We start from the raw sequence: 24,968 nt of genomic DNA on the forward strand, positions 1-24,968 counted from the left end.
TAGCTGCCAATGTAAAAGGAAACACAAATGATAAGAGTTTACATGTTCGAATAAATTATTGGCATATTTGTTCTCATATAAAAATATAGTGACAGTCAAAACTTTCTCTTAAGCATGCGGCACATGCAAAGCAAGCCCAGAGAATTCGCCCCTGCCTTTTTAAGTATGCTAATTCATGCAAAAAGCATTTTAGCATCAAGATTAATTCTTTAATTGAAGAAATGATGCATTAATCAAAGCATCTTGCAGCTTTTAAGTTGAGTATAGCAATATTAGAACGAGCATATTTAGCAATTTCATAGAAATTCAAAACAGTCAAGCTTTGTTTTAGTGCCACTACTTCTTCATTGCTGAATTTGGCACTAAATCCAGTGTAGCGCTAAATTGAAGTATCTAAAAACAATAAGAATTATATGAATGAGGTCTAAGAACATCGATTTTGGGAACTTGAGAGTCGAATGATTGGGATAGAAGAATGTAATTTGCAACGAAAATCTGTACATTTAGTAATTCACAGATACTGGAGGATTCTGCAAAGAATTCTGCTTTACGAGAGTGGCACAATTTAACAGGACGCTAGATCGAGGTTTGATTATGGATATAATTTTATACTACTATGCCTATCATTACATACAATAAGCATAGATTATACAATGATTTCAATGATAATTATTGGTAAAGGTAGTGCTTCAATTACACATGATTTCGATGGTAATTATTCACGACTTCATAAGTAATATCCTTTTAATGATATACAAGAAATTATTGTTAAAGTTTTTTACTATTCGGTAGCTTCTAATTCTAGATAAAAACTTAAATTAACATTTATTATAAACTGCTATTCATGACTACGAAATCTGAAGAAGAATTGTGTAAAAATAAATAGAATATTGTGTTTTCGTTTTCCCCTTCACCTCTATAAAAATGTAAAATTAAATAAATAAGATAAGAATATTAAAAAAAGGCTATATTCAAAAATCATATTGTTTTCTGCCAGGAGATTATCGTTCAAAACTTACATAACACTATATTTATATATTTTTAACTATCATCCCAACGTGTAATGTTCTGTAGCACCGTCGCATGTACTGTACACACCCCCAAAATTACGTAATACATATCCTCGAGCAACCCCTCTTAATTGTGCTAAGGAATAATACATAACACAGGTTACCAAACGTTACATTATTTTATTAATCGCACGTATAGTACAACATATAATGCAGTGATGTAAACAATATGGTTCTCTGCAACACTTCAGAAACAAAAAATATTGTTCTGTTATCCAAGGATTGAGATCTTAGCAAACGATTATTGGCATAATTCGACTCATATCTGTGTTTGATTACTTCTTGTACTTCTAATGAAGGTTGACACGTGCGACACATTACAGAGAGTTACAGGAGTGGGATAAACAAACGCTTTTAATGGTGAGCATTTAATTAATTAAATTTTATACAAAATTTTCTTGTAAAACTGAATAAATGTAGCATATAAGCAGTCTTCACTCCTGAGTTTCGGACGTAGTGGTTTGGTTTATTTGTATACGATAAATGGACGATCTGCCGAAGGTGGGTGGATGCCTTCCGGGAGGACTTTCTAAGGGATAGTAGTCTCTATTTAGGTATGTTTAAAACGTGAAAAAAAACTCGGAAAACTCCACGTGGCCAACCTTTCGCGAGGCGTGAACAACACGACCAAATACCGCACCAGTGTTTAGTAGTTTTATTCATTTGGCCACTGGTGAATTCTGACATAGTGCACTCAAAATGTGTACAAAGTGTTATAAAGTGGTTTCCGTACGAAGCAAGTTGTCCTCAAGTCGAAGAGTATCTGCATGCAGCAATTACAGTTGAATTTATAACCAGTTCTCTTATTACAAAATGATTTATAAGCATTATTATTTTAAAATTCTACGAACATTTCTCATTCAAAATAGCCCAAAAACATTTTTTAAATGTCCGTTGTTTAAAGGTTATTTTGAATGCGTTTCAAAAAGAAATGTTTCTGAAACGTGGCTGCCGTTTAGAGAGGCCGTTATTGGAGGTTCGACTGTGATATGTAAACAGGATGAAATATACTTGTGTTAATTGTGTTCCTGTGGTTGTGAAGGATGGGCGAACACATCAAATTTTTATTGTATTTAGTCTTCAATTTGTAATATTTTTAATTGATTTCTTCCACTAAACTTTACTATTGAAGATCACAAATATTGAATACAACTGAATGTGTAACTGAAACACAACTGGATACTAGTGATGAAGGAGAAACAATACAATTATCATTATAATCCTGACTCAATTATCTTGATAATCTTAATAATTATACACTGTAAAAACTAGAATAAATTAATTCCGTAAACTTTTATCTTGTGTAGAACTTAGATTATTCACATTTTAAAATTGTACAGGGACTTAATGAACACCCTGTTATAATGCTCGTTCTACTTTCATTGAGAAAGTAAGGGGAAAAAACTACTTGTATGTATCTGTATATAATTAAATTAAAAAATAAGAAGAAAAAAAATAAACAAACTTCCGCAATGGACCCAAGTTAATAATTTATGTATTATATGACGTCAAGAAAACATCTTTTTATTTATAACCACTTAAAAAAACTCAGATTCTGACGTCTCGACTCGATAGTTTATGAGCTCGTTCATTCATAAAGGACGTGCCAAGATATAAAATGATTGAAATACGCTGCTGGATGATTATTATTATTTTTTCTTTTGGAAATTTTCCTGTAGATTAAATATTAAAATAATTTCTTAATATTTAGAGTTGGTTTTTTAACATTCATAAAATGTATTTTTATGTCTTTATTTTAAAGCACATTTTTAAGGTTGTTGATTAATAATTTTTTGTCCCTACAAAATATGGAGATAGTTCTGATACTGTTGTTGTGATGCTCTATTTTTAGTACTCTAAATTACACTATTCTGATATAAAATAATCATACTGAGAATTTAAAAATTTTGATTTGAGAAATCTGTCATTGAAATTTGACTTCTAGAGGTGTGATCAGAACAACTCATAACTAGCACTTAAATGAACATTTATTTGAACATCAATAAAAAGTTGGTGATACCTCCAAATGCGTTTTAACCTTTTCTGCTAATGCCTCCTCAGTAGAGTTTAACACTTGAAGAAAATTATTAACTATATTAGACTCCAAATACCATTTAACAATTTAAGTTGCAAGAGATGCATTATAAATGAACAATCTTATTTCAACATGCATCAGTCAACATATCTTTGTTTATATTAATGTTGCTATCATATCTTATTATGGCATAATGTTCTTTAATTCTACATTTAATTTTATTATCCTCTTTATACAAAATTTTAATATTGGTAGCTATTCTACATTGTTGGGATAAGATTGTTCATTTATAACGAGTTTTAATGTGACTAATTGTTAAATAGTATTTGGAATCTAACATACTTAATAATTTTTTGAGGTTCTATGTCTACTGAGGTGGCTTGGTAGAGACACCAAGGTGAAGTGCATTTGGAGGTAAAACCAATTTTTTTTATTGATGTTTGAATAAATATTTAAGTGCTAGTTGTTCTAAGTGCATCTGTAGAAGTTGGATTTGAATGAGATTTCCTGAATGAATATTTTTAAATTTAGGTTTGTATCAACCCCATTGAGAGTTTACTTTTTAATCTTATTTTAGTAATAAGAAATAAAATTAAGATTTGGACTATACAGTTTTCTAATGTTGTGGATTTTTTATAATTAATTTTATTATCAAATCTTTATTAAAAAATATTTATATTAATCATTACAGTGTTCTTTAGTGACTCTGTAACATAATTAATGTTTAATTAAAGTTATTTTTTAACACTTATTAGTCTAAAAATAGTTACATACAAACTACATTTAGCATGAAAAACTTGGACAAATTCTTTCATTTGAGTCTACTTTAATGAAATAAAAATACTTAGAAGTTTTTAGCATCATGTAAAAAATGGCTAATTACAATAATAGAAAACATTGCTGATTAACAGGAACATAATGCAGTAAAACTTCTTTAACTCAAACATCTGTAACTCAAATATTTCTTTCACTTGAAGAAAACAAAGCACTTGGTAGGTTGCAAAGGAATAGAATAGTGATTTAACATCTCCAATTTTTTAACTCAAATTTTCTTCAAGTCAAAGTTTTTCATGGTCCCTGACACTGATTTATGTTACTTTCAACTTCTCTGACTCGAATTTTAATATTTATTCTATCCAAAGTGATCCTGATTATCAGATTTTTATGAAATTTTCAGAAAGCTGTATCTACTCTCCAACAGCAATTTTCAGACAACATTCCAGTCCAAAGCAAGAGATCCTCTTGCTTTATCTCAACAGATATACCTGCAAAACTGTTCAATTCCATTAGTTACATTGAACAGTTTACTGAAAGGCATTAAATGGGCTATTTAAAACAAAAAAAAAAAAACTATCAAAGATTCTTTATTTAATGCAAGAGAGGTAAAAGTAAAAATCTATTCAGAATCAGCATTTTTCACTCTATTATTCTATAACTTGAATCATCTGTAACTCAAAGTGTTTTCCTGCCTCTTGGAGCATCGAGTTAGAGAAGTTTTACTGTATAATTTTTAAAGTGACATTATATTGATTTTTTTTTTTTTTGTGAAAACAGAAAAATTGCTTTAATTAATATTTTGGTATGCCATTACTATTTTACTCAAGGGAAACTGCATGGATAACTTGGAAGTTACTCTGGAGCAAATAGAAATGAACTAAGAACAGTTTACAGTTATAGTTCCTTTTAAAGCAAGGGCATATCCAGGAGGGATGCTAACTCTAAACATGAAATTGCCAAAATTGGCTTAATCTGTTTGAAACAAAATTGGCTGAATGGAAAGTTGTTTGATTGGTTTTGCTTTATAAATTCCTCTTGTAGCCTGAGGAATAAAAACAATTTTGTCTCCTGGTGTACAGAAATAAATTTTCAGAACTTGAAGAGTTAAGGAGCTGCAGCATCCCACTGATACCAAAACAATCAGTTTTGTTAGTCTAAAATAAAAATCAATATAATAATGCACATTGTATGACTTCAATTAAGTAAGATTACATAAGTAACATAATCCTAAAGTAATTGAATAACATTCTCCAAAACATGATGGAGGCACATGCCTTGGTTCCCCAAATTTGCCTTGAGCAGTACCCATATTCTCAAAATCCTGGATATGCCATTGTCCTAAAGTGTAAAAGAAATGTATGTTCCAAAAAATCTAACAACTATTGTATTTATGTTCTAATATTTGTTACTTTTTGTTTTTATTCTGTTTTTGTTTTAATTGCCTGAAAATAATGTAAATATTATTGAAAGTACTTGAATTATACCTGTATAATTTTACAAGTTTTTGTTATTTGAGTATATTTAATAACTTTAACATCATAAGATAGTTCATAAAAAAAAAAAAATTATTAATTAAATTATGTATAAATTTATTATTCTGTTAAATGCAAATTTGTCTCTTACTATTATAGATGGTTGCACTTCAAAATTACCCTATATAGATAGATTATAAGTTTTATATATTTATTTATTAATGTAAGTTTTTTTCTCTCAATTAGTTGGTACTTTGGTCCATTATCAAGACAAGAAGCAACTGACTTACTAACTCAAAAGGAATCTGGAATTTTCCTTATTAGAAACAGTATCAGCAGTCAGGGTGATTTAGTTTTGTGCGTTAAGTAAGTATTTATTAAAATAAGTTGTTTAGTTTGGCATAATTAGCAATTAAGAAATTTTTTCTTAGAAATGAAATGAAACATTTGTTATACTTTATTTGTAAGAAAATATGTTTTTATTTTAATTATATCTAATAATAAGCAGTGAAATTAAAATTTTAGATTATATTTTTATTTACATCAATAATAATTAATATGTCCTGCTTGATTGATTTAAATGTATTAAATGTAGAATAACTTAAATAAATAAAATATTCCTTATTGCTTATATTTATTAAAAAATAAATAATGTAACAATTGTAAGATGAATTTGATTTTATTTAATGGATTTCAAAAGTAACAATAAAAAAATTGGTAAAATTACAATTAATATTAATTGACTTACAAATTCTGTTGGTTTTCAATTGAAATAAAATATTGATACAATTTACACAAAAATTACAATATTATTGCATGTACTTGATTGCCTCTTATTTTCATTTTAATTATTAGGAGTAAGCATAAGATTGCTTGACAGAATGATTCACAAACTTTTGCCATCCAGGTAATATTGTGTTCATTATAACTTTATGTATATTTTTAACTAACTACAATTTTATAATGTTTTTGATGTAAAATAAAGAGGACTGATGAGGGACATACAGTCCAAAATGTATATCCTCCATAATTAATAAACCCTGTATATCTGTCTTTGTTATGTGTTCTTGTGTGATTTGTTCTCTCAAGCAATCTTATGCTTACTTCTAACAATATTATTGGTCTTTCAACAAATTTCAGTGGTTGATTATAATTTGAATGTGTCAGACTTTTAAAAGCAATAATATTCATTATTATCTATTACAATATAAAGCAACAATTTTTCAGTAAAAATATATACATTTTTAGATTAATAATTTTCAATGAACTGTAAGTTAATGACAATTTTTTAATTAATATTTTTTATTTTTTTGACAGAGAAGACAATAAAATTAGTCATTATATTATAAATAGAATTCTTCAAGGAGATCAAGTGAGGTTCAGAATTGGTGATCAAGTGTTTCCTGATATTCCTTCTTTATTAAACTTTTACAAGTTACATTATCTTGATACAACTCCATTAATAAAACCAGTATGTATAACTTGTCAATTTTGAAATATATGATTGGATTTAATTCATTAAACATATTTTTAGTATTTATTGACATTACAAAATTCTTTTGATTTAGATAGAGATTATTTTATCTTTTTCAAATAATGTAGAAAAGTAACTGTTTTTCAAAAATAACAGAAAAGTTACTATATATATTACTTTTACTTTAATTAGCCTTTAATCCCTTTATATTTAATACAATATACATAGTACATAATTTTATTGAAGGGTTATCACACAATTGAAACCATTTTTTTTCCTATATGCAACCTAAAATGCATTTTAGCCTCTGGTGTTAAATGGCTCTCTCATCAGTTAGGTGATCATGTATTATATATAAGGCAAATAATATGTTAACAATGTTACAAGACTCATACAAGCATCTGTAAATCTCACAATATCACTAAAATAATAATAAATGCTAAAACCAATATCCAATAAAAGATTTAAATCAGACATGCAACAACAGCTTTACAAATAACATGGTAAACATTTTTAACACTGCATTATACAACCATCAAATTATCAAAAATATGTTGTTTCACAAATATTGTTGTAATAAAACATTATGGCTCTATATTTTTCTCATGCATCAATGGGCCACAATTATTTTTTATAGATGGTTCACTTTTAACATGGTCACATGGTCACATGGTATCATGCACCACATAAAGCCATTGTACAGCTAATTTATTTTTCCCAGCTGAACAGGTACGCCAAACTTGAATGGGTTATGGTGTAAGTGAAGTTTACATTACGAACAATAAACAATGAAAAGATAAGTGAAAGATATTGGCTTTAGTACATGGAGTAAGTAAAGCAATAATACCCATTGGTGATGCATGTGATTGGTAATACAAGAATGTGTTAAAGTTTGGCATGCCCTTCAGCTGGGAAAGGTAAATTAGTTGTACAATGGCTTTAAGTGGGGCATGATACCGTCAGAGCCAACCTAGCAATTATGCCACCCTGGGCAAGGTAGTTTACCTCCATATTTTAAATATAGGCGTAGTGTAATTTTAATCAAAAGATCCGAGGGCTCAGACATCACACACTTAATTACTTAATTATTTTCAAAAAGTAAAATAATCAATTATCTGAAATTAAGAACTTTGTATTATTTTTATTTTCTTCAGCTAGTTTTGCTGACCCTAGCAATCTGCCACCCTGCCACCTTTTCCACTCCTGTATCAGTTCCTAGATATCATGCGACCATGTTAAAATAAATGATAGATTTAGAAGAAATAATTATGGTCCATTAATGCATGAGAAAAATGTAGAGCCAATAATGTTTAATTACAACAATATTTGTGAAACAACATGTTTTCAATAATGTTTTTGTATTGTATAATACAGCAAAGAAAAAAATTCTAAAAAATCCAGGATGAAATATATTTTTAAAAGATATATTGTAAAAACTACAAATAATAATGACTTATACAAATAAAAACATTCTTGTAGTCTTCCTTGTCGTCCATTTCACAATCACAGGAAACATGATCCACATTGGTGGATTTGGCTTTTTCTTACAGGCTACTTCCTCGCCTATAGCTAAATAAATCAAGTAAAAGTTCTCTAATTTTGGATATTTTTCATAAAATTTTTATATTGTAAAGAAAAAATTCTGAAAAAAATGTGGATCATATTTCCTGTAATAGTGAAAAGGACTACAAAAATATTTTTATTTGTATGTGTTTATTATTTGTATTTTTTACAATATGTCTTTGACAAGTATAATACAGTGTTAAAAATGTTTACTGTGTAATTTGTAAACCTTTTGACAGCTAAGTCTGTGATTTAACTATTTTATTGGGTATTGGTTTTAGCATCTTTTTAGTATTTTAGTGATATTGTGAAGCTTATGGATGCTAGTGTGAGACAGGAGAAAGAAGGACACTCCTCATTCCTGGGTAATTCTAGATCAGGCCTGGCCAACCCGCAGCCCATCACATTAAATTGTGTGGCCCGCTAAGTGATGATATATATCTATTAAAACTTTTGTTTCTCGTTATGTGTATACCAAAACAATTAAATAAATGAAAATTTGCATGTGTCATTGTAATAATGCGAGTATGAACTCTTGGTATAACAATAAAATCTTATTCATTTTGTATTCGTTTTACTTTTTTAAAAGCATGTTTGCCTAAATTGTGGCCCACCATAATATTACATGTAATCAAAGTGGCCTGCAAAACAATTTGGGTTGGCCAGGCCTGTTCTAGATGTAACAGTTGTAACAGAATAGATATTGTTAATGCATATCCAACAAAAAAAAAAAAAAACTGGACTTATTTTTCATGCACAAACACAAGAATCAATTATTCTTCAGTCCATGTGGAATACATTAATAACATTTCCAGTTGTTGCTAATAAATGATCTCAAACTGTTCTACTACCTACTTTTAAAATTTGTTCATTTTACCATTGTTGTGATATCTTTTTATTGTATGTGAGTTTATTTTTGTAATTATGTTTTTCTTGTGATTTTATGGGAATATGTTTGTTTTTGGGGAGACAAAATAGTCACTTGATGGTGCTGCCTGTTATATATAATTTACTAAAAAAAAAATATCAAGTCATACTTATTCTAGTGCTTCTCTCACCTGTGCCTGGACAAGAAAAGCACTTCAAACTAAATTTTGACATGCTTTTATGAATAAAATGCACATTGCCTTTTTTGTTTGAAAAATAATAGACTGTAGTGATTCAGTTTGTATTTTAATTATGGTTATAAATTAGATAGAGATATAAGCCAAATACATATACAGTGGAGAGTCGTTTATCCAAACACCGGTTATCCGAACGCTTTCCAGTCGGACTGTGTTGTGCTGAATCGAACTTTTTTGATACTAGATTTACTTCTAATGTATAATTTTTATGTTTTTATATTTTTCAATATATTTATTTTGTTTGTACAAAATAAAGAAATAATTTTTAACGATACAATAGCTTCGATTATTATTATAAAAATTTTTGTTAGGCTTAAAATCGACGAAAATTCAACATGAAGTGACATGCAATGGAGAAAAATTCAACACAAAGCGACACGCAATGGAGAAAAATTTCAACATCGGACAGGTTAATATATTTTTTCGTACATAATCGGTTATCCGAAAAAGCAGTTATCCGAACAACCCCAGCCTCCAATTGATTCAGATAAACAACTCTCTACTGTATTATCATTTCTTTAATATTGTAATAGTTGGACTGTTAGATACCATAAAATTAACAAGTATGATATTATTATTTTAAATATAACAGGAAACTTGTAGATATTTATATTATTGTAAAATTCTGAAAATTATCAGGTCAGTCCATAAGTTCGTGCGCATTTTTATGACCTTGAGAAAAATCTTGTTTTGCTGTTAAAAATGTCAGTCTAATGTGATAATTTTTACATCGAAGTGTTAAATTGGATCTCATTCATATAATACTGTTCAGAATTGTGAACATTTCAGTTGTTTACTTTCGTTAAAATGGAAGTAACCGACGAATATAAAAGACACGTTTTATACTTTTTATTTTTAAGTGGTGAGAATGCTACAAATGCAGCCAAAAAAATAAATACTGTACATAATCAAATCGTAATTAGTTCAAGGACTGCGCAGAAGTGGTTTGAAAGATTTAGAAACAATGATTTTAGTGTGGAGGATAAGGCTCGTACCGGAAGATCCGTCGTCGAAGTCGACGGATCTTCCGGTACGAGCCTTATCCTCCACACTAAAATCATTGTTTCTAAATCTTTCAAACCACTTCTGCGCAGTCCTTGAACTAATTACGATTTGATTATGTACAGTATTTATTTTTTTGGCTGCATTTGTAGCATTCTCACCACTTAAAAATAAAAAGTATAAAACGTGTCTTTTATATTCGTCGGTTACTTCCATTTTAACGAAAGTAAACAACTGAAATGTTCACAATTCTGAACAGTATTATATGAATGAGATCCAATTTAACACTTCGATGTAAAAATTATCACATTAGACTGACATTTTTAACAGCAAAACAAGATTTTTCTCAAGGTCATAAAAATGTGCACGAACTTATGGACTGACCTGATATTTTCTTTATAGCTTCAGGGATTTCATCAAAGGTTTGGAAAAGTTGGGTATTTTGCTGCTTATAGCAAAATTACTAAATTAAGTAGCTATATAAATTTTATAATGCAGGAATTTTTTAGATTAAATTTTGTTATTTATTAAAAGTGTTAATAAAAATAAATTTAGAATAAAACACATTTTTATTTTAATGTTTTACATGACACTGACAGCTGTTTCAATTTATTTATATCATTTTTTTATGTTTTAAACAGTGCTAAAGATACATAAAGTTGTTTCTAAAGTTTCTTATTTAAATAACTTGCTTTTCAGTACATTTTCAGTCAAGTTTTAATACACCAACTTATCAGCACTGTGGAGTGTTGTGTTTGAGCACAATGAAACAGTCAACACTAAGAACAAAAAAAAACATTTAATTATACAAAACTTAGGTATACAGCCAGCAAGGGAGCATTGGTGATATTCACAATACATATAACTAGTGGTGTCCAGTCCAACTTCTCGCCTTTGTAGAGATAATGTTTTAGGAATTTCAAACCTGGTCTATCCTTTCCTTTCTTACTTGGTCTCTCCTCCTCAAGCAGGTCCTTTCTTCACCTCTCACACAGGAAAAAGATATCCCATGCTCCTTTACATCCCGTATATATATATATATATATCACCTGTAGCGCCCCTTGTGTTACATTTAAATGCACAATTTAGAAAAACAAAAATATAGAGAAAAATTATAACAACCACAATTATTTACACGGACAGCACATTAATAATAAACATACTAAAATTATTATTATTCATAAGAGAAACATCACATATAAACATTCACAAAATAAATACATCATGGTGGTTACTGCCACAGCACCAACACTGCCTGTGACATATGCTCTCTCCAACTACCAGCTAAGACAGGAATGAGCTCTGCCTACCTCTCACTCTACTTCCCTGATGTATATGAACTTTATGGGAGTTGAAGCATGGAAGCTAATCCTGTCTTCATTCGTAGGAGCCACAAAAATCTAAAACATTTTACCTTTGCACAAGGCACATTGTACAAAATGCATGTACAGTAAAAACTACTTAGGCGACTACCTCCATTCGATGGGCACCTGTTAAAACAGGCAAAAATTTCTGACACAGAATAGTTTATACATAGAGTTATCATATAAGTTACCTGTATTAAACAACTACCTGTGTAATGCGACGGCAGGCATCGATTTTTGGTTGGAAACAACATACAACAACTGTAATAAGCAACTACTACCACGAATATATCTGGGGCCGTATTCTGGTCATCATCTCGTCTCTCACAAGCCGGTCAGTGATTGGCTAATCATTTTGTCTCGAGAGATCATTGCATCTTTTTTAAACACAATTCTGGACAACTTTTTCTCTCTTCACTTCTCTCATTTATCAGAGATGAGCAGATAGTTGTCTTTTGACCAGTCTATCGTCTTTCGCCTCAATTTTGTTAGATCCAATATGGACAACTTGATGCTACTTGTGCCGTACAATCGTATTAGAGAACATTCTCTATCTCAGGAAAAAATATTTCGAGAGAGAAAACGCTTCTGATTTCTTTCCAGTGCCTACATTGATTCCTTTTTTTTTTTTTTGTAATTATCCCACATCAATTACTGAACTATCGAATATGATGTTAATCTTACTTAGATAGTTAAGGAGAAATTAGATGGTAATATTTTGAAAAATATCTAAGTACGCAAGCTTTTCTGAACTTAGGTTATTAAAATTTTTATTTGTTAAGAGACAAATTGACATTACAATCTGTAAAAACATTATAAAACAAAAAACAACTTTGTCGAAATTACGTGCTTTATTTGAACACATGCTTTCCTTGCCATGTGATCTATGATTACGTACTCTGCATTTTCGAAAATTCTAAATTTCATTGATTAAAATTCTATACTGTGTTGTGCATGCAGATAACCCAAACACATATAATCAACTGAATAGAATCATGACATCAATGACAATGACGAGATCATTACAAACGACCAGAATCGCCATTGTATATGAGAGACGAATTTCATCTCTCGCTTTGACGTCATTTGTTGGTGAAAGAAGAGATGAGAGATAAGTGAGCAGAATACAGCCCCCGATCTAAACTATTGTTCAAACCCACCTCAGGCACTTCTCCCACTCTTGAAATTCAGTGCAGGTGTTAATGAATTAGTCTAGCTACAAAGGAAATTCATTTCAGTTTGTTCGAAAATGTTCAAAAAATGAAAGAAATGTGAAGTGCTGTCGTTAGAAGATCATGTTAACGTTATCAGAGAAAGTGAAAATGGTTTATCACAATGGCAATTAGTGGCAAAGTTTATCTGTGGGAAAATGCAATTTATTGTACTGTAGACCTACAGTATTTTCCTTAGGAGGGTATAAAATATTGTACACGATACAATCAATCGGATGATCTCATTGTTTGATAAAATTTATTTTATTTATTTATTTTTTTAAGCTCATATATCGTACATGTGTGATAAATACAGTAGTTTCTGTATCAACCTACTTTATTTCCATGATATTTTTAGAAAAATAATATCCAAGTAATTTTTTCACACAAAATATTCAAAAAACAATAAACACATTAACGCAAAAATCAGTTTTACAGGCAACCTTCCTTTTTCAATTCTGCAATTGTCATTGATGTAATGAAATTGTATTATGAGAAGAAATAATAAAATCGTTTTATTATTAATTAATAATTTTTCTTATTGTATTTAAGAAAATATTAAATAATTAAAAAAAATACAGTATTTTTAAAAGTTAAAATAGATTAAACTAACGAAAACCAAAACCAAAGTGGTGGAGAGATACGATGTGCTTCTATATCGATGACATAATACACATAACTGAGGAGTGAACGAAGAGAACCAAGTTGAATTAGTTAAGTTGGAGAAAAGAAAGTGGGCATTATAATCAAGAAAATGCGAATACTATATTAATCTTTAAAATATTGGTGTTAAATTTGTCTTATAAAATCGTGACAACTCTTGTTAATTGAGTTATCCAATAAGAATAAAATATAGTACCAATATAGCTCTATCATTGAAAAATTTGCTTATTTTTGCTCACCTCAAGTTTTGCTTAGTAGAAATGGCTAAAAAGTGTGCAAAATATCATATTACAGCACCACCTGCATTGGCTAACCATCTGTCTAAAAGACCACTTTTTGAAAGGAACAGTGTACAGTCGCCATAGACAGGATTTACTGTGTAGAGCTAGTGGAAGGAACGATGAAACTAGATTGAGTCATCTCTAATGGCGATGCCGGGTAACAGAATTGGGGCTACAAAGGCCGCACCACCTAGTACTTTTGTACTAATCTAGTACCTTTTTACTTGTTCCAGTACCAAGATGCCAACACCATTTTCCTAGTACCATTCATGAAATCCTAATACAGTAGAGAGTCGTTAATCGGAATCAATTGGGGACTGGGGTTGTTCAGATTAGGGATTTGTTCTGATTACCGATTATGTACGAAAAAATACATTAACCTGTCCGATGTTCAAATTTTTCTCCGTTCCGTGCCGCCTCATGTTGAATTTTCGTCGATTTTAAGCCTAACGAAAATTTTTATAATAATAATCGAGGCTATTGTATCGTTAAAAATTATTTCTTCATTTTGTACAAACAAAATAAATATATTGAAGAATATAAAAACATGAAAATTATACTTTAGAAGTAAATCTAGTATCAAAAACGTTTGATTCAGCATGACACAGTCCGACTGAAAATCATTCCGATTACTGGGGTTCCGATTAACGACTCTCTATTGTACCTTTCCTTTCAATTTAGTTCCTTTCAAAACATTCATTTTTGTTCTATATTTCTATATTTTTTTACTTTGCCAGTAAATAGATGTTTTTATTTCTTCCTCATTCAAGTGCAGCAGTTGAACATATTTTTTTGCAATTAAATTTAATAAAAACTAAACTACAAAATCGAGTTTGTACTGATTTCCTGTGAAGCATTGTTATTAGCAAAGGAGCTACTTAAAAGCAACAACTATAAAATGTTACACTTGGAAACAGTCATCTGCTTCAACCATACAAAAACATTCTAGTGAGGAAGATTCTGATGATGATGATTTTACCAGTGATTTTTCAATGTGATAATTTTGAAGTTTAGTACTTCATGTAGTCGTTACTTTTATTTCAACATTTTGTTCATTTGATTGTTGTTGAGGAATAATAGCATTCTTGCAATATATGAATTTATCCTGTATGAATTTTGTATGTTACACGTAACACTATGTATATTTTGATAAATAAAAATTTGACAAGTTATAAATTTATATATTATTTATAAGTATATATTTAAAAATAATATATAATATATACATACATTCAGCAGTTTACAGTCAAAGTAATGCGTGCATTAGTCAATACAATTACTTCTCGACTTATGAGAGGGTTCAGCTCTGCAACTTCGGATGTAAGTCGAAATGGTTGTAAGTTGAGAAGTGACTGTACTTAACAACAAAACAGTTAGCCATCTTAAACAAGCACATGCAAAGGGTAACTAACTGCAGAACAAAACTAAAGATGATGCAATCAATCGCCAGAAGCGTGCAAGATATATATGTATATGATATATATTTGACGAAAACTATAAAAAATTGATACATTTAAAAAAATTTTTTATGAAATTTTTTCGTCATAAGTGCAAATGGTCATAAGTCAAGGTGGTCATAACTTGAGAAGTGACTGTAGATCATTTTGACTTAATGTATTGATTCTGCACATACGTATATCGTATAATCGATATTAATATCGATTTAAAAAAAAATACTATCGCACAGTACTGGTCAACTTTGTACGTGGCGGTGCAGTAATATAGGTAACACTACAACCGACCACACAACAGTTATTTTTTGAAGTTTTGTGTGGCAGAAAGATGTGGTTCATTATCACAGGAAGAAAACAAGCACTGCATTTCAGTACGTATCCAACCCAAAGACGCACATGCTTTTCCGAAGCTGTTTTCTTTGCCTGCGTACAGGTGGTGCTCAACTCAGTTCCACTAGTTCTATATTAATGCAGAAATTGTGGGAAATTTGCATTTCTGCTATGAAAACTCAATTAAACAAATACTTTTAATGGTAGTTTTGAGCATGCATTGCCTATGTTGCATGCTCTGACAGCACATCTTTATTAAATATTTTATCAAATCAAAGTTAAGTTTTTGATTAAGATGAAATGAACTTTGAATATTAATTATTATAATTTATGTAATTATAAATAATATTTGAAATCTTTATTTTATTAATACCTTAATTAATTGTAATAAAATATATAGATATAATTATTATTTAAGGTTATTCAATTCTTTAATAAAATTATCTTTTCAGTTAGAAAGGAAGATTGAAAAAGTCAGAGCTAAATATGATTTTGAAGGGAGTGTAAGTATTAATATATTATTATTCACAATAATTAAATAAAATCATATGTTGTATGAAAATTTAAAACAAAAATGAAAAATTACATTTTTTGTGATAGTAATCTAATTATATTTATGTAATTTTTGATTAAATAAAACTATAATCATTGATTAAATTAAATAAAAATACAGGTTGTGTTCTGTTATTTTGGAGAATTTATGTAGATGTATAGAGAAGGAAGAAGTCTATTTAATTTGTTTCTTACATTGATAGTGATACATTTGGATCTTTCTACACCTTTATCAGTTGCTTTCAAATTTTATCTTTTATTTATTTTTTTCTTTTTACAAGATACATTGCAATGCCCAATGAGCAAAATAAGCCACCCTCCTAATAGCAATGTCCAGTCTTTATAGAGAATGTTTTAATTATCAGAATGAAGCTTAATTATATTTATATTGTAGATATGTTTTCAGTATTGTTGCTAGAGGCATTCATAATAAGTTAAAATTTAATACTACGAAAACCAAATGCCTTGTGATTAATAAGCCTAGACATCCTCATCTCTACCGGCGCGTGCCATCAATTAAGATGAGTGGAAAAGTCATGAAAGTTGAAAAGTCTATGAAGTATCTTGGAGTTACATTATACCATCGGCTATCTTGGAACAAGCGCACAGAAAACACAGCAAAAAAGAAAAGCCTAATCTTTCAGGCATTTTCTCAAATAGCCTGCAAAACCTGGGGGCTTGACTCCAAGGCTCTGGACATTATATATGAGCAAATATTTATTCCTATTGTTACATATGCATGTGACAGCTGGGGATGGGCAATTAAGAAAGTGCATCTTAAAACGAAGATGATTCCTGCCCAACATGGAGTCCTTATATTAATTACGAAAGCCTATCGCACTTCATCCATCATCAATTTGCAAGTCATCTCTCAAAAACCGTCAGTGGACAAAATTATTGAACTTAACTCCAAGATCAAAAACCTAAAATGGGGGCACAACATCCCGACTATCTCTGAAACATACTATGCATTTGACCTTGAAAAAAACGCTCCCTATTCCCAAACTGTTTACCCCGGTTCTTTCAAACAAATCACCAGCCTTAGTGACATTGACCCCCATCTTAAATTTAAGTATTCACGGATGGCTCTAGAATAGACGATAATATAGGCTTCTCCTTCGTGGCTTACGAGCAAGACATAGAGATTTTCCATCAACAATATCGTCTGGGAAAGCATAGTAATAACTTCCAGGCAGAACTTTACACTGTTCAAAAGGCTCTTGAATGAATGATAAGGAAGTATATTAATACTAAAATTGCAATCATAACAGACTGCTCCTCAGCTGTTGTGCTTATATACAGCACCAGGTTACATCCTATAGTGACAGAGATTCGCAAATTAATTGTGCAGTCGAACAACACTTACATCATTTCTTGGACACGAGCCCATGGTACACTGGGCAATGAAAGGGCAGATGCATTAGCAAAATTTGCAGCCTTGGATCACAGCATACTTGTTATGTATAATAAATACAGTAAGGCAGTATACAGTTTATAAAAACTCTTCTTTGGAATGATCTAATACAGGAGTGGCAATAATCTTGGGATAACAATAATAATACCAATAGTGTTACAAAGCAATTCATCCCTAATATCAAACAATTTTACTCTCTTAAATGGCTTACCCCAGAGTACTATATAACCCAATTCTTGACCACTCACGGAAATTTTAAAAGTTACCTTCAGAGGTTCAAAGGATATCCCAACAAGGATCGCCCAATATGCAGTATGGAGGATGGAGCCCTACATTACACCTTTGACTGCATCATTACTGAAATCAAAAGGCAACAAATTTGATTGCTGCTCATGCAATGCAATGCAATGCAATGGTCATTGGCCCTGTAGCCCAAGTGATCTACTAAGTACTAAGGAAATCTTCAACATTTTTAGGCAATTAACTAAAACATATCATAGGCATTCTACGGAGACTGTAAATAATAGGTGACTGATTGGTATTTGCTACTGCTACAACCCCTGCATCACCACTGCAGCCTAGACGGTATATCTTTTAATGTTGGTTTACTGTATACAGAACTTCTACTGCAACTGATGATTTTAGTCTACTGTGTAAACTATGTACTTTTTCTTATTTTGTATAAAATACTTATGATCTTATTATTATTTTCTATGTTAGTAGGTATTTACATTGAATCATATTGATATCCTGCAACTGTTTTGTTTTGTATGTGTTTGTTATTTTGTTTCTTTACTTGATGTTAATTACAAATTACCATTTTCATACTGTTTAAATTATACCAATGTCTCCTTACTTAGTATTGTATGTTTTCAAGCCCGACAGAGCCTAGAGGACTCGAGCGTGTACTGTGTACGTTTTCAATAAAACCTGAAAAAAACCTGAACCTATTGTTGCCAGATCTGTTAACATGTGTCTTTAGAATTTATTCTGTTCAGTTGAACAATAAAACTTTAACAAAATCAGTATTACATGTTAGCCAGATTTTCTTACTTTTTTCTCTTCTCATGTAAGCATACTAAGGATTAAGGAATAACAAGTTTTGATGTGATCTTTGATACTTAATGAATAAGTGAATAATAGCTAGTGAATTTACATTAAAAAATAAAATACTGGCATGTCCTATGAATTAAAAATATTTTAAACTTTGCCATTTAATAAAATATTCAATAGAATATAAGGGAATAATATTTTACTTATGTTTGACATATTTTTAACAATAGATTAATTTTCAATAGGGTGATCCAGATGATTTGCCTTTTAAGAAAGGTGAAATTTTAAGTATTATAACTAAAGATGAAGAACAATGGTGGACAGGTAGAAATCATTTGGGTCAGACAGGATCTATACCTGTTCCATATGTGGAAAAGGTACATTTTAAAAGTTTAATTAAATATTTCTCTATAATTAATTTTACTTTCATTATTATTTAAAAATTTTTATTTTATCTATTTTGTAATGGGTATTGAAACATTTTAATGTAAGAGTAATGAATTTTGCAATATTACATTTAATTTATTTGAATTTATTCTTTGATCAATTGAAACTTGCAGTTAAATAATTAAAAATAATCATATATTGAAGTATTAAAGATACACATAATTTTCAGTTATTCTTTACCAATACATATTCATAATAATTTGAATATTTTTGCAGATTATTGTTAATAAAATGTTAGAATGTATGATAAGAGTATGTTTATACTTATTAGTAATTATAGAATAAATAAATGAAAATACTAATAAAAGGAAATGTTTAATTTTGAAAACTAAATGTCAGTAATAGTATATAAATGACAAAACAGAAAACATTTTCATGTATTTTGTTCCTTTGGTGCTAAGTTTTTTGTTTTTTTTTCCAATATGTAAATATGAAGTTGTAGTAGAAAAATCATTTAACAATCATTTAACACTCATTTAATATAACTTATAATTTAATAAAAATAAGAAACTATTACTTTACTGAGGATGAAAACAAAATATTTTTCTATTAACTAAAACATTTTGAAACTTGATTTTAACAAGAATGTTGCAACATTATTAATCAAGTTAGTAAATTAACTTTTTAATTATAACATGGAGTTTATCAAAGATATATTTTTATTTCAAGATAAAAAAATATATATTATTTTTATTTTTTTTGTTACTGTAATATCATTATAAATTGATAGTATTCGGTTGTTTGGAAAGTAATTTTGTTTTTCCATAGAAAAATAAACACAATATTCTTATAATAAATAAATATTTTATTGAATTATATATTGACCATTTTGGTCAAATACCTGTTATTTTTTCTGGTAGTAACATGATTTCACATTCATAAAAATTTTGATCGTTGTTTACAAAAAACTGATCCAAGTGATTTTTGACATTGTCATTTCAAGTAAATGTGTGAGGCCCGGAAATAGCCCCCCAAAGGGGATATGTACAAGTTTGTTAAGTCAAACTGCAAGATTATAACTTTTATAAGTGTCGAGTCGGCGACACCGGACTTTGATGTCGACGCTCATAAAGAGTAACGGAAAAAACAAATTTTTAGGTAAAGAAAATTTAGAAAGAAAAATATTAAAAATTTAAGACGCAGTTTAGAAAGCAAAACGAAACTAGAAAGAAAAAAATATCAAAATGAGTGTAGGTGTCATAGTCAACGATTAAACGCGATCATAGTCTAAAAGACGGTGTCGGGTAAACCTTCTCTTGTCGACCTTTCCTGCGACCTAACAAAGCTCCATTTACACCTGGAGACAGGTGGGATACCAATTGGGAAGCGAGGAGGAGAAGAGTTAGCCAATTAGTGATGATTTGATCCCGAGAAAATTATAAAGCCTCCGATGTCAAGGACGGAAGGGCTTCCTCTAGACTACCTGTTGTGTTCTTTACCTCCAATAGTGGTGTTTCCGTTCATCTTTTGTGCACTGTCTCTTCAGAATTTCGAACTTTTTAACTCGACATTGCTACGGGGCCCCTCCAGCGTAGGACCAGACCGAAACCGAAAACAACCTAAAGCTCTGAACTCAAGGACCATTGCTAAATTTATGTAAGCATTTTCGACTAAAATAAACAGTTTCTATGTGAAACGCTTGTTTTTCTGCCTCCTCAAAACCGCCACCCACATGCGTATAGTCCTTAGCCATCCTGACGGTTGGGAATAAAAAACTCCCCCCATTTCGGCGAACTTACAAATGTCTTAGAGTTAAAAAAAATTTGTATAGACCAGAACAAGTAATAATCTGAGTGTGCTTGATCTGGTGAATATGATTGGTGTGATAACACATTCCATCTAAGCTATAACAGTTTCTGACCAGTTACCAAACTTGTGTGAAATTTGGCATTATCATGGTAAAACACTACACTTTGTTTGTTGATCAATTCTGGCCTTTTCTGTTTGATGATATTACTGAATTTGTTTACTTGATGGCAGTACACTTTTGAATCAATTGTTAAATTGTCTGGTAAAAGCTCAAAAACAAATTTCTTTAAAATCCCACCAAAGAGAGCATCTCTCTTTAATAACATGTGGAACCCATATATCGAGCTATGAAATGAAACCAATTCGTTTTAAGTAACAATAAACAGTTCAATTTAACAGATTTAATCTCTTAATGATTTCACGTGTTATACGGCAGATTGCTTCAATCGGTACCTTTATTTTGTTTTCATTGGCTTCAAATGGCCATCCAGAATGTGGTGTATCTTCGATATTAAAATTGCCAGAACACAATTTTGTAAACAGTTTCGGCACTGTCTTTCTCTCAGCACATCATCTCCAAACATGTACCACAATTTTTTTCTTGTTTGAACAGCATTTTGATTTTTTAGTTATAAAAAAGCAAAATATGCTGAAAATGATGCTTTCAATTTTCCAAATTTGATGGGACCAAAAAAAAAAACAAACAAACAATTGTACAGAATCAAACAAAATTTTTTACAAATAAGCCTTAAAATGTCAGCTGTCGAAGTATATAATGAAAATGTGGTTTAAAATAAAATTGGCTGGTAAAAATATATCTAATTCCTCTAGTAAAAAGAAAAATGAAATTACTTCCGAACAACCCAATAGTTGCTTCTTTGGCAATTAAAATCAGAAAAACATTTAAATTTATATTTAGCAAAAGATGGCAACAGATGATATATTAATGAAATCAATAAATTATATTTAGGTAAAAGTTTTTAAACTAATTAAAAATATATTCTTAAAAGTAATTGGTATGAAAATATTTATGTTTAGTAAAAGAATAAAGATATTGAAAAAATAATATAAAATAAAATTAGTGGGTTTTTGAAATGTTATCTTTTAGAGTAACTATAGTTAAAAATAGCTGCTTAAATTTTGTCTTGTTGATTTATTTTAAGAATAATTATAATAAGTTCTTCAACATAATATATTTTTAAAGATTGATGATTGTGAAGAAAATGAATGTTTCATTGCTGAACAACCATTAGAAGATCAGTTAACTCAAGTACCTCTTCCTCCTCCAGAGCAAACATCAGAAAAATTAGAACCATTTAAACAAACTATGCCTAATTTTCAGGTAAATTTTTCTTCGTTTAATGTTTCTTTTATTGTTTTGTTTATAATCTATATGTTGATGTGAGTTTTACAAATGTTATAAAAGCTGCTATGACATTCCAAGAATTTATTATAATTTTTTTTATTAAGTTTTGGTGCAGGTAGTTTATTTGTTACTGTAATATCGTTTAATATTGTATTGGTTTTAATAATTTTTTTTATCATTTATTAATTTGATTTAGTTTTTAAACTTTATAGTTTTCTTTTTTATTAATAATTGTTTTTATTTTAACACAAATGAAATTATAAGAAGAGATGAGAAATTTTGTAGATTAATAAATCCATAAAATTTTTAACAGAATTCATGTAACTATTAATTTAGGAAAATACTCTAGGTTGTTGAAATAAATAACTGTTTTAAAATGTATAGTTGAATTATTGAAATATTTGTTTTGTCAGTTCCTTATAAATCATTTGTAAACAATTTCAATAATTTTTTTCTTAATATCTAAATTATTTTTATAAAATATGATTTTTTTTTTCCCAGTTATTTTTGTGATAAATAATAATAATATGGATAAACGTCTAGTGCAATGTAATATAGGCCAAAAATCACTTTCTGATATTAGTAAACTATAACTTTTGTAAAAATCAATAAAAACACAAACTGCAAACAAGAAATTGTTCAAAAAAATGTATAATAATGAGTAAATACAGAAGAATTTTTGAAGTCTTCTGTGATTGTGAATGAATATTCAGAATACAATTAACCCTAGTAGTTGTAAGCTCGTCTCCATCTATGTTTATTGCAAATTGTTTAAAAATTTCTGAGACATTGGTTATTTGTAAAAGTCTCTTTGTAAAATAAAGATTAAAAAATTTAGGATGAAATATAGACTTCAAAAATTTTTGTATTTAATCTTCAATATCGTATATTTTTAAAATATATTCTCTATTTTACAAAGAGATTATTACATGTACTGTACAGAGATACGTTGTATTCTGAATGATTAATTTTGAATGCTTCAGAGTTCGAATGCTAAATTTGACAAAAATTTGCTTCAGAGTTTAAACTGCACATGCAGTGAAAAAATGTGCTTGAAGCATAAATTTAATCTGTTGTGTGCCCAAGTCATCTCTTGCTCTCACATTATGATTGTATGTTTTCAGTGTGTTTTTTTCTTTATTTTTGGTGTGTTTGGTTATATTATATTGTGTATTATTCATTGATTTTTAACAATCTTTTCCTGCAATTTTTCTTCGTTGACAGCTTTTGGATGTCCGATGAATTTTGTAATTTTTAGTTTGAAATTTGAATGGAACTTTTCAAACCACATTTGCACATTTGACATGGTTAAAGTTTAGGAGCATATTCTCCATACACATTATGAATATTTTTAATATTTGTTTGGTGTTATGTCCTTTCTGAAACTCAAAGCATAATATAACTGCTTTGCTTTTTATCTGAAGACATTTGACTTGATTTTATTCAAACAAGATATGAAGTAAAAAGTTTAAAATAACTTTCAAACAAAGAATACAATCTCACATTAGCAATAATGTGTTAAATTTTACAACTGTTGTAATTAAATCACACATTCATGTTAAGTAAGGACAGCTGTTTAAAAATAGGCAGAAACATTCTGTTGTCCCCAATATTACATTTACTTATTAACTGTGGCATAGGAGAAATGTGTGGAAGCAACAAAGCCTAACATGAAGGCTGTAATATCAATGACTGAGATGAAAAAGGAACTTTTTGCAAAGCATGAAAATGGTACATGTATGGAGGATCTGATAGCCCTGTTTAAGATGCCAAAGTCAATACTGTGTGACCAGTAAATGCTATTTTCATGTTGTTATACAGTATTTATGCAGTTTATTTATTGCTTTCATGTTTTAATTTATTATTAGGGCATTTAATTGTGTTATTTTTAATTTAAATTATGTGTATTTGCTGTTTTTAGTTTATCAAATGGTATTATTTAGGGTGTGGGAATGGATTAATTCACTTTCATTATTTCCAATGGAAAAGATTGTTTGACTTTGAACATTTCAGAGCTTGAATGGCCTCCTGGAATGAATTAAATTGAAAGTACAAGGTACCAATGTATCTGATGTAACAGGAACTTTTAAACAATTTATATGAGTATAGGAGAAGATTCTACTAGTGTTAATTGTACTCTGGTGATTGTAAATTGACATTCAAAAGATGTCAAAAAAATTTTTTAGTATTGTATCTTTAATATTGTACAGTTTTTAAGTAAGCTTTGTACTAGATTTTTTAATTTTTATTTTACAAAGAAATTATTCATTAATCAAAAGTTAGTCAAAAGATTCTCATGATAAATTATTTATTTCTGAAAGATGATGATTTACGTATTCAAAGCTCTAAATTTATCATGTCAGATAGATTATGTTTTTGAGTTTCTTCTAGAGTCACTTGTAATTGCTCTTGATTACATACACCTTCTTCTTGTTTAAATATATTCTGTATCCCACAAAACCTTTTTCTCTCACATCATTCATTTTATGGATCAGATGCACTTGACTTTCAATTCTTCAATTATAAGCAATTATGTAAAAAAGTTTGATATCTTAATTTGCAATTCA

The 24,968-nt window shown here is 29.4% G+C and overlaps 1 protein-coding gene across 1 annotated transcript in view; it reads left to right on the top strand.

Annotated features, from left to right (window-relative positions):
• Window positions 1–24,968, top strand: part of LOC136989485 (adapter molecule Crk-like) — a 75,228-nt gene that overhangs the window by 30,587 nt on the left and 19,673 nt on the right. Inside the window, exons 2-6 of the mRNA XM_067287657.1 lie at window positions 5,601–5,720; window positions 6,672–6,825; window positions 16,273–16,323; window positions 19,085–19,216; window positions 22,240–22,377. Of these exons, the coding sequence (XP_067143758.1) occupies window positions 5,601–5,720; window positions 6,672–6,825; window positions 16,273–16,323; window positions 19,085–19,216; window positions 22,240–22,377 (595 nt within the window). The remainder of the gene's footprint in view (window positions 1–5,600; window positions 5,721–6,671; window positions 6,826–16,272; window positions 16,324–19,084; window positions 19,217–22,239; window positions 22,378–24,968) is intronic.

Source organism: Centruroides vittatus, unplaced genomic scaffold (assembly GCF_030686945.1).
Source record: "Centruroides vittatus isolate TY-2023 unplaced genomic scaffold, ASM3068694v2 scaffold_576, whole genome shotgun sequence".
Lineage (NCBI taxonomy): Eukaryota > Metazoa > Arthropoda > Arachnida > Scorpiones > Buthidae > Centruroides > Centruroides vittatus.